General features: G+C 41.4%; 1 protein-coding gene across 2 annotated transcripts in view; it reads left to right on the forward strand.

Annotated features, from left to right (window-relative positions):
- Nucleotides 1-70: 70 nt before the first annotated feature.
- Nucleotides 71-11,779, forward strand: part of SRPK1 (SRSF protein kinase 1) — a 26,455-nt gene continuing 14,746 nt past the window's right edge. For both annotated transcript variants that reach the window (XM_033519921.1, XM_015650455.2), the window contains exons 1-2: nt 71-127; nt 8,003-8,094. In XM_033519921.1, coding sequence (XP_033375812.1) covers nt 8,024-8,094 — 71 coding nt within the window. In that variant the 5' untranslated portion in view covers nt 71-127; nt 8,003-8,023. The remainder of the gene's footprint in view (nt 128-8,002; nt 8,095-11,779) is intronic.

The following is an 11,779-nucleotide window of genomic DNA, read 5'->3' on the forward strand; positions in this document are numbered from 1 at the left end:
CATCGCCCCGCGGGGCCCCCGCAGGGCCCGCCGCCCTTCACGCCTCTCTCTCCTTCTCTCCCTCAGTGCTGGCGCTGCAGGCCCGGAAGAAGCGGACCAAAGCCAAGAAGGACAAGGCCCAGAGGAAGTAAGTGCGGCCGCGGCTCTCTTCAGGCGGCATCTCCCGCCGGCACCGCCGCCTCTTTGTTCCCCCCGGCCCTCCCCGCGGGGACGGGGCTGCCGAGCCTGGCGGCCAGGAGGGCGCTTGGGGTAGAGGGAGGTGTAAACGCCCGGGGCTGGGCAGGTTTTTAACTGGAGTTAACCGAGCGCACGTTTCGGGCGCAGGCAGCGGTAGAGCCGGCGCAGCGCGTGGCCCGGGGCGGCCGTTTTGCAGCCCAGCTCTGGCCGGCTCTCCTCGCCGGGTCCAGTCGCGGCTCCTTGGGCTGGACGGGGAATGGGAGGCTCTGCCTTCTCTGCTGCTCCCCGAAACCCAGCCATGGAGTTGCGGCGGTGCTTGGGGATGGAGCTCCGGGTGGTGGTCTGCCCTTGCCGGCTCCCCTTGGTCGCGGGCCGTACCCCGGAGGGGGTTGTCAAAATCCCCTCTCTGCGGTCCCCGGCGCACTTCAGCAACTGCCGCCTTTAGGAACCAGTCTCTCTCAACTCTCCCCTCTTGACTCTCTTTCCCCTGAGATTTTTTTTTTTTTGCCTTAAATATTGCCGAAGGAATGCCGTGGTGTGTTGTTTACTTCGTTTTCTAACTTTGATGCTCTCGTGTGGCTTCTCTCCTACCGCAGGAATGTCACGAGTCTTTTTGTGTGGGGAACTTTTGGAGGCAGATATAAAAATTGGAAGAACTCGAGTAAATACTAAACAATGGCTTTCAGCAGGCTGTGTACTAAGGGCATGTGCTGCTCATGGATTCCTTTCTACAGAAAGGTGATGTAAATCCAAGAGCTGGTTCTGTATACTCCATAAACTGCTCCTTATTTCTGTAAAATCTCTGGTGACTCAGGGTATTTTTTACTTGAAGGTGCCTAGGAACCAAAGATAGTAAAGCTTTGGGAGTGGGAGTTGGAGGGTTTTTCCTATAGGCCTAGAGTAATGCTTCCTCACACACATCACAGGGGTTTAAAATGTTTTTTTCTTGTTGCCTGCAGCCAAGAGTCAGTGGTTTTGAGATGGGGCTTTTGAAGAGTAAGGAGCCTTAACCAAAGTATTTGGGAGACATGCATTATGGTTCCATGCATACGTGTTCCTGGTATTTCTTGAAGGTAGCAGTAGGACAATTTTTGAAATGCTCTCCTCCTTCTCTAATTTCTGTATGAATATACTATCTCTTTCTATACATGTTACTTTTTTTATTTTCTTTTTCTAGCTGCAGACCAGCAATTCTGACTCTGACAACAGAGTCCACAGTGCAGCTGGGAAGGCTAATTGCTGTGTAGATTTGCTGAATAATAACTTTCAGAACTGGCATGTTAAGAGGCTTTTTATGAATTTTTTTTTAACCACATATTGAGGACAGGTTAAATGCAACGCTGGTTAGCTCTTGATTTTGCCACTAACCATGATTTGAGTGCAGAGCCGTGCTATTTGTCAAATGCTGTGTTTATATTCTTAATGCTTCAGCTCTTTTCTCTGGTGCCATAAGTTTACTGGGTTGTATCTCAAAAATTAAGGAAACTTGCATGTGCTTCATGCTGTGCAAGTAAATGAACTCAGTGTCAGCCTCTAAATTTAGGTACAGTTCCACAACATTTATTCTATTTCAATACAAAGCTGATCTAGTTAAATCTTCCAAAATAGGCTTAAGTGGGTTGTTTCATGATTTTCCATAAAATCTGTACTTGAAACCACATGTAATGTGCTTTTAATATCTGATGTTCCATGATAGTTTAGATCACACATGCAATTTTGTTCTGTAATTTTTTCTTTACATTTGCAGTAAAAAGCATGAAACAATGATTTTAAAAGGTTGAGTTTAGTATTTTGAATTATATAAAAATGCAGAGAATGTTCTGAAGGTATTTAAACCATTCAAAATATCTTTAATATTAAAAATTATCTACACCTGCTTTAAGTTTACCTTTAAATCCAGTATCATTGAAAACAGAACAAAAATGCCACTTGGAAAGGTTAAAAGAATCTGGAAAGTTACTTATTTTTTTTCACATCCACTAGTTAATATTGCTGTGTGTTTGGCTCAGATGAGACCAGTCTAAACTGATGATTTACAGAAACACCTTGTAAATACTAATTGTGGTTCTAGGTATAAGCTTTTTTAATTATGGTTCTATGTATAAACTTATTTTATAGGAAATTAATATAAATTTTTGTAGGAATGTTAATCATGTTCTTAATTTTCTGCAAATTCAGGATGATTGTATTTCTTTCACTCCTTCCCATCTTAAAAATTTCATCTTCTATCAATGAAGTTGAGAATGTATTTATCCTAACACTCTTCTGTAGAAAGAGAGCAGGCAGAGCTTCTTGGAATTCTGAAGGTGAGATGCCTGTAATTTCTCAATCCCATAAAACTACTCCAAATCTTTTGGTAGTTTGGGAAGATCCATTAAACCAGCTGTCTCAAATGTTTGCTCAGGAAGCTGCTACTTGCCAGGCCTGCTTACTGGTTCCATTTCTGCCACCTGGGAGAATGTCCTGGCTGTGTACCTTTTTTCAGATCCCATTTCTATGAAAACTGAGGAGCAGGGCAGTGACAGCTGAGTGCCCTGGAGGGACAAAATGCAAGCTCAGAGCCAGGGAGATCCTGCATTTTAATGTTGACTGTTATGAGTTGCTGTGTGGCCTTGCATGAAGCATTGATTTCAATTTCTTAATTTCACTTGCTTTCCATCAAAAAGGCAAGAAATTTGAATTAAAATTGCTTTAATCTATTTTTAGAAAATGAGAGGCCTTTTCCTTACTGTTAAGAATGTCAGGAGATCCACACATCAGAAGCAGTTGCTAACAAAAGTTTAGTAGGTTGGTTCCTGCAGTTTGTGTTGCTACCCAAAGGTAGCTTTTCCAAAAGCAGTCTGAGGAAGAATGTGATGTATTAATTTTACCATTTCTTGAGGTGTGAACGTCTTGGGTGCTAACAGTCAGTGAAATTCTGAAGGCACTCAAAAAACCTGTTTTTAAAAATGAGCCCATGGGCTTGAAAGCTTTTTTTCCTACCAGAACTTTAGTAACTTCAGCTGTTAACTCTTCAGACCTGGTGAGGTAGTTCATTCAGGTAGTTGGTTTTGCCCAATTCTTCATTTTTGACCAGACTTTTACAGTTCTTTGAATCAGTTACTGTGTCTTTGGAGTTCATCATGGGTGGACAGATGTGCTGGATGTAATACTTGCCCTGATCCTTTGGAGGCTGGGGGAAATGGACAGTGCTTTCCTGGGAACACTTTTACTAGTTTTCCTTGTATTCTATGGATTTGCAAACATAATTCTCTGTGTTCTGGTGTTTCATGAGCTGTCCTGGATGGGGATGTGCCAACAGTTTAGCCTTTTACTCCTGCTCTGTGCTCTGCAGGTGTCCCTGCACAGGTGTGCTGGGAACTTTGTAATGCCTTGGTGCAGCAGGGTGGCCTCTGTTTAGGAAGCAGAGCAGGCTAACAGGAGATCTTCAGCTGGATTTTTCTGAAGACCCCAGGTGCTGTTTGGATGGGAATATTGCTTGATTAGCTCTTGTTCAGAAGTGATGCTGAAGCACGGCTTCTGTCTGCTTGCATCTGAAATAGATTCATATTCATAGAATCACAAAGGTTGGAAAAGCCCTCCAAGATCATCACATCCAACCTGTCACCACTCCCTACCTTGTCAACCAGACTAGGGCACTGAGTGCCACTTCCAGGTATTTCTTGAACATCTCCTGGGATGGTGACTCCACCACCTTCCTGGGCAGCCCATTCCAATGTTTAACAGCCCTTTCCATGGAGAAATTCCTCTTGAGAATTCTTTCTTCATTTCATACTCTGTAAGACTGCACTATGTGAATAAAAGCCTAATACACAAGGAAAATCTGGTATTTACTTCAGAACTGTGCTTCTGTTTGAAAATATCAATTTGAGCTAAAATGCAAATATAGTTATATTTTACTGATGTCTCAGGCAATTTGTAATGGAATTGGGCACTTGTGACTGTTAGATCATAACTGGTAGTAAAATACTGTGGGGTTTTTCTGTCTGTGTTTTATGTTGCAAGGCCTCAGAAGTGCAAACTGTTTTCTTTGTCCTAGGAGAAAATTACTCCTTTAGTTACTTCCGAGATTGAGCCAGAATTTAAAAACTAGTCTGAAACACCCATCCAGATTCAAAGCAGAAAAAACAGAAGCAGAGAAGAGACTGAAGAAAAATTTTTATATTACAGCTTATTTCTCTGAAATGAAAAATATAAGTGTGTTACATAGAACGAGGATACAGGTCTGTATAATGTGTAGGTGGTAGGTATTTTAGTGACAGGCCCTAATGATAATAACTGTTTCATCAAATTCAGCATCTTCCATATTTTAGGAAAAGTTGGCATATTCATGTATAAAACCACTAGTTCTGTACAAGGGGTGTTGACCTCCTTGTGCTTCAAAGCAGAACATTTTATTACTGTAAGCATGAATATCTACAAAAGTAGTGGCAGCCATAAAGTATGTAGCTTGTTCTGGAAAATGTGCATGATCTGAATTTCTTTCTGCTGATTCTGCCTGCCCTGGTGACTTTAATTTTTTCTTACAGGCTTTACTGAGTGGGAGATATTTTTCACAGGACTTTCAATAGATCCTCTGTCTCACTCTACTCCTGCAGGGAAGCAGTGGCAAAGCTAAGTTAGTAGTTTTGCTTTCTCCCCATTTCTTCCCAAATACCTGCAATATTCATTATTTTCAAGAAGCTGTTGTATCATTACCTGAAAATTTCTGGCAAGACTCTTGATGTGCAGTAAAGCCTCACTTCATCTTCCTCTCTAAAATTGCTATGAAGAGAGACACAGTTGGTAGTTTTTCCATCTGTGTAGTCTGGGGAGCAGAAAATTCTTAGTTGCCAGTTTGTTTTTGTATTGTATCAGTTTTGTCTTTGAGGAACCTTGGAGTTCGGATAGGTCTCTCGGGTTCTTCCTCAATTTATTCAAAGCTTTGCCTAGGATCAGGATTCTGGATTATGTTTTCCTCACTTATCGTAAGTATTCTGAACTTAAGTTTGAGTCAGAATGCATTGCCCTCATAATTCTTTCATTCAGATACAGAAGTGATTATCAGACCATGACAGGACGCAACTGAAATCTGCTGGTTTCCATGGAAGTCCCTCAGTTTGTGATAGCTGGAATAGAAGACAGTTCTACAAACAGCTTGTTAAGGGATTGTGTGGGGGAGTGAGGATGGGAAGGAAGAAACTTGATTGCCTGTTATTTGTGTTTTAATACTTTTCTCATGTGAAAGCCAGTACTTATCTTCAAACTGAGCTCCCACAGATCTGCTAATCAAAAGTATGTCTTGGTGCCTGTGTGTGCTGTTATTTAAAAACTAAATGTTTGATCATCTCCAGTCTTCTGAATTCTTGACAGTGGTATTCCTGTAGCTCTGGGATGAGCACACGATAGCAGTGAGTATTGTGGATCTGCCCTACTGGCAGGAAACACCAGTTATGTATTCAGAGAAATAGGAATGCAACAGTGAATGAGTTGCAATAATGACAAAATAACATTGATTGTACATTCACAAGTCCCCCACCATCAATAATTTAGAATTTCCCCCAAAATAGCTGGAATTTCTCAAGCAAAAAGGCCAGCTGCATACAAGCAGGAAAGCGCTTTCATCATTTCAGACCTGAGTTTATCCCAAAAGTTGTGTGTAGTCAGTTTCCATATTCATTGAGCAAGAGGTTTGCCAGCAGATCTGTGTGTGAGCGCTCATTCTCACTAGATATGCCTTAACATGATCTGGAAATTGCAGGCACACTAAGAAATAGTAATGAGATGCAGCCTGCAAACGTTCTTCCTTAAGGAGACGTTGTCTCCACACACAGATGTGGAAGTAGGAAAGGGATTTTAAATCCTGGCTTTTCACCATATGGAAGATCCATATGGAGCTTCTTAAATGAAAAGACAGAATCCTTAAGTGAGATCTTACTGTATTTGGTGTAGAGCCCAGCAAATCATTGGCTGGATGGTTAAGGTGGAAAGAAGTCACAGGGTGTGTTTGCAGTGCCTTTATCTGGTGCCTACAGTAGGAGCTGGGTTCGTCATTCCTCTTGTGTTCACTGAATTGAGTTCTGCTTGGGGGCGTTTCATGTGTGTGATTTGAGCTCACCAATAAGGGGTGACACTGCATATAAAGACTGTAGTAGGCGACTTAAAATTAGGAAAGCATTTCCCTTCAGTTTCCTGCAGATGGGCGTCATTTTAGCAAACATCAAGGGAGAGGCAGACACAGAGAGGAGTGAGGAGAGTATATTTTTTATATTAGTATGTATTTAAAGATGATGGGTGTGACAAAAGTGATTTGGCCTAAATGTTGCTTTCCTTGCTTGAGGGTAGAAGGAGTCTGCTTTTGTATCTATTCAAGGCAAGTAGTTAGGTAGCATGGATAGTATTTCTGCTGTTTCAGGGACAAGGAAGAATTTTCTCTGTTCAAAAGAGAGTTTTGAAGTTACTCCTAATGTTCTTGAATAGGAGAACCAAACACCTCATTTAAAGTGGTTTGGTTTTGTTTGTTTTTTTTTTTTTTAATGTAAGTTATTGAAGCAGAAAGAGCATGTCTGGAGTTTGAAGTTGAGTGTGGAGACTTGGCTGGAGTGTGTCTGGTAATTTATAGAGGGCACCCTTCCTTCTCTGCAAACCTGTTAGAACCCACATTGTGTGGGTGAGATTTCTTAATCATTTTTTACCTTACTTTTAGTGTGTGGACCAGATTAGTGGCTCCACTGAAAACTGGCAAGAGAATTCCACGGTGTTTTTCCAAATTGCTCTAAAACTTTCTGTAAGGAACAAGTGAGTGACTCGAATCTTAGCTACAGCAAACAACTCTTCACCATTCTTACTGTGCATTGCAGGGGTTGGGTGATATCTTCAGTGAACATGGAGCAAAATTTTGTCTACAGTGGAAATTTTTGAATGTTTTTAGCTCCTTTTCTAATATGAAGAGGTTTGGCTCTGCTAAACTATTAAAAGCATATTCAGCCTTCTGTGAGCTTTTAAGGTGAAAATATTTTAGACATAAAACTGGATTAAGACAATTCTTTAGGCCTCTTGTTTTAAAAGAGCAGGGGCAGCTTCAGTGTGTCTTTCACTAATAAAGTCTCCCCCAGGAGAGAAATCTCTAAGTTGTTACTTGCTGTGTCACATTGTTGCTGACTTGTTTCCCCTATCACTTACATAAACCAGCAGCATAAACAGGCACAGGAAATGACTGGGAATTGCACATTGTTGGAAGATGATGTTAAGTACCTGCTGCTGTGAAAAATACTCAGTTCAACTTTGTAAAGAAGATTTGACTCCTCCTGCTTTGTCATTTAAGCATAAAGGATAAGTTTTTCTTTAACTCTGGAAGGGGAGGTGTGGAATTACTTCAGAAAATTTGTTTTTCCTTTGAACACCTTTTCCCTGCTGTGTGATTGTGCTGGAATTCCTCTATCAAAAGGGTTGCTCTGTTGATAATTACCATGATCCTTGTCTTCATCCCAGCTTTGAATCCACTGGGCTACTGAATAGGCAAATAAAACCGGCTGGTTCAGGAAGATGAAACAAAGTATCTGTCTGAATTCTAATTTCATTAGCGGGAAGAAGAGACATGTAGACATCAAGAGGCGGGGAGGAATCTTTATGCTCACCCCCCGGACATGACTGAATTTGCAGGAAGATCAGCTGAGACCAAGCCCCAGCCTTGCTGCACGGCCCTTCACCTGCAATGCAGTGCTGGGCAGCTGCAGCTGGGTGCTGGAGGCAAATCCCTCTTCTCCTTCACTCTTGCACAAAGCTTTGCTGCATTTGAGGAGAACCAGCCCCTCTGCCTGCTGCTGATGTCCCCCTCCTTTCCCAGCACTGTGGTGTCGGATTTTTGATGGCTTTTTCGAAAACTATCGGGCTGTCTTTGGGAATATCTTTATCCATGGGAGGCCGTGCTTCTTGCAGGTAGGTTCCCCTCTCTAATTTTGTCTCGTGAATTTGCAGTTCTTCAGGGAATAAGGACTTTTGTGAGGGTCTCTCTAAATGTGGATTCACGCTAATTCCGTAGAAGACTTAGTATTTTGCTTTAGCTTTGCTATTCCACATTGTTTTTCTTAAGTAAAATATTGTTATGTAGTTGTAGAGAGACCCTGCAGATCCAGTTCATTCTGATGATTAATTAGCACAATGAGCAAAAGGAAAAGGTGATCATGGTGTTCTTCTGTAGATCAGAGGTGGCTATAAAAAGTACCCTAGAACACTTGCTTTTTAATGTGCAAACAATCATTTAGTATAGGATTTTTTACATACTTTATTTGTATTTTGCAATTTTGACAAGAGCTGTTTCAGCTGTCATCTCTAAATACTAGATATGGATTTTTCTGATGTATTTAACAGCCTTTTGTGCCTTTTAGAGTACCGTCTTTGTGAGCAAAGCAGACAGATAAGACTTGTGCTGTCGTATATAATTTTTTCTTAGGTATTAATACATATTCTGCCCTGATTAATTCTCTCTTAGTCTCTGTCTTCAGCTGACATGGTCATTTCAGGGGAAGAACAGGGTGGTGTGTAATAACATGAAACAAATTTCACAGGAGGGCAAAGGAATGGATTTTGGAGGTGATTTCATAACGGAAGTAGCACTGTAGAGATATATGTGACCTGAATTTGGCTTTCTTACATGACTTGGTATCATAGACTCTAATGTAGAAGTGAAATGCTTTTGGATCCCCATGAAAGACTCAGCTGAAGACTCCAGGGTGTGTCATGTATGAGACTGCCAGCAGCAGGATTCATCAGCCCCTTAGGAGGGACACAGAAAGCTTCCAGAACGGGCTTTAGTGCTTCCAGTAACTTCTTAATGCATGGAATTGCTGTTATTGAGAAGCTCTGATACTGCAGAATGGTGTGATGTGTCTGTCTGCATCACTGCCACTTAAGGGGAATTTTCTTTTGAGTCCTTTTTAATCCCTTACATCCTGTGCAGTTAAAAAAGTGAAAATCTGAAACAACACTGAGGAGAATTAGACTTTACTATTCGCATTGTGTGTGAGGTTCCTGGCTTAAAATCTTTCTGTCCAGTTCCTGTTCTCTTTACCCCATCTATAAGATTTATTGTCTATGAACATCTAATCTTCTCTTCAACCATCTTGTCTATGGCCAATTCTTGCCTTTCCTGTCTTCTCTTAATTTGGGGATAATGTGTGACTTTATTTGCATCTCAGTTGTCCCCAAAGGAATGCAGGAATTTTAAAGAAGCTTTTTGACCTCTGAGACTTTCTGCATCCCCTCCTGCGGGTTTCCTTCTTCCTACCCCTGACTTATAATTCAGTGACTAAAAAGTCTAAATACTAAATATCCAGGGCTGGACCAAGCTGCAGGGTTGTTAGCAAAAGTCTCATTAGCTTGGCAGTCTTTGGTTTATGGTGTGAGACCACAGAGCTGCTCCTAAATTTAAAAAATCAGCAGGACTTACTGACAACAGACTGGGAGTAAATGTTTGGTGATGGGGTTGTGCCTGGAATGACCTTTGTAGCTCTTCCTTGCTTAAATGAACTTGAGCTGTGGATTTTTAAGTAGCTGCAAATTTAGTCATCATCAGATTGGAATGCAAGATTTCTCCCTTTTTATGATGTTTAAGACGGTTGTAGTTTGAGTGTTTTAGCAGTGCATTTAATGTGTGCAGTCTCAGCAGAGTGCGTGTGTAGTAGGTCAGTGCTGAACATTTATTCTACTGTATAACTATTCCAGATGAAAATACTACATCTTTCCTGTGGATTAAAATGAATTAGTATGGCATTCATAGGATGTGCAGGACTCCAGCTCAGGACTAAATTGTAAAAACTGCATCTGAGGGTCTGCCTATGTTTCTGGCATAGCCACTGGGTGGGCAGTTCCTTCTTCTTGCAGGAAAATGAGCTGAATTTGAAAAAGGGTGCTGGAAGGTACCGGTGTTATCTGCTACTTCCCCCCAACAATAGTTTCAATACAAGAAACTTCAGCTAATTCAGAACTCTTGTAAAGAATGTTATCTTGTGCTTGTGTGTCACTGCAGTAATGAAGTTTACTGCCCACTTCTTTGGACAGCTCCAGCTTTTTTTAATATCTCATGCTTCTGAGGAAAGAAAACTTAATGATGATATCTTGCACTATTTTGCCCTTAAATTCTGCCAAAGCAAATGGTCTGTAGGTATTGTTTTCATTATAAATGTTTGCTTTGAACAAAAGGATCTTGAATCTTTGTAGGCATTTAATTGTTCCCTGTAATGCTTTGTAAAGTAAATAAATTACCTGATTTTGGTATTAGCCTTTCATGAGCTGTTTGACTGTGATCAGTGTGATGCCATGAAGGAGCTGAGATATGGGAGATGTTTTATTTGGAGAGCACAGCCTGAGTGCCTGAGAGCACAGAGATGGCCTTTGCTGACATGGCCTTCACAAGAGTTCAGAGTAGCACGTTTGGTGGGAAGTTAAGCACATAAAATGAACACTTTTATTTATGAATGTGGGAGTGAAAAACCTTCACCACCTTAGTGCCTCATTCCAATCCCTCTGCAGTCGCAAGCTCTCTGGAGAGTTTACTGAACATCTGCTCTGTGTTGTCCCACTCTGCATAGTTCAGACAACTGTAATAAACTTTGGATCTTGAGTGAAGAGATGAACTAAAAATGCAGTCTACTCCTTGAAAGCAGGAGAAATAAATGTCAAGATTAGGGGCTCTAGTGTTCTAAAGTGTTAGAAGCAGAAGGACTGTTAAGGATGAGGACTGCTAAGTGTATTAAGTTCATTTGACCTTGAACATGAAAGGAACAAAGGGCCACAAGTTCTAAAACACTGGTTAACTATTTTTTTTTCAAAAAGAGTGTAAAAACTAGCTGATGTTAGTCTTTGAAAATTCAAATACTGAATAATTTTATTTTAAGTTTTACCTAACATAACAAATATAAATCAGCTTTAGAGAAAGGAAGAGAAGGGGGTTCAGAGGCTAATATTTTGGTGGGATCACTAAAATTTAAATCTCTCTTTTCTGGACTTTTCTTGGTTCCACTATGAAAGTGGATCTAGATCATTAAGGTGCATTTCTCACTGGTATACAAAAAATTATTTCTGTCCACTTTTAGCTTAGGAATATAAGCACTGGCATGCGAATAGCTTTTCTGGAGGCTGAATATTGCATCTCCTCCATCCTCAGCAGTCCCTCATGTGCTGTGGAAGCTGCAGACTTGAGAATGTGAGAGATGTGCAGTGTTCTGGGTGTGAGACACATGCGGTGCGTTCTGTGTGTGAGACTTCTGGGTGTGACACGTGTTCTGGGTGTGAGACATGCAGTGCATTCTCGGTGTGTGAGACATGCAGTGTGTTCTGGGTGAGTGTGTGACATGGTGTGTGTGTAAGACACACGGTGTGTTGTGTGTGTAAGACACATGCTGTGTGTTCTGTGTGTGAGACATGCAGTGTGTTCTGGGTGAGTGTGTGACATGGTGTGTGTGTAAGACACACTGTGTGTTCTGTGTGTGAGACATGCAGTGTGTTCTGGGTGTGTGGGACATGTGCGGTGTGTTCTGTTCTGGGTGTGTGAGACGCGTGAGGTGTGTTCTGTGTGTGAGATGTGCGGTGTGTTCTGTGTGTGAGACATGTGCAGTGTGTTCTG

This window comes from Parus major, chromosome 26, assembly GCF_001522545.3.
Source record: "Parus major isolate Abel chromosome 26, Parus_major1.1, whole genome shotgun sequence".
Taxonomy (NCBI): Eukaryota; Metazoa; Chordata; class Aves; order Passeriformes; family Paridae; genus Parus; species Parus major.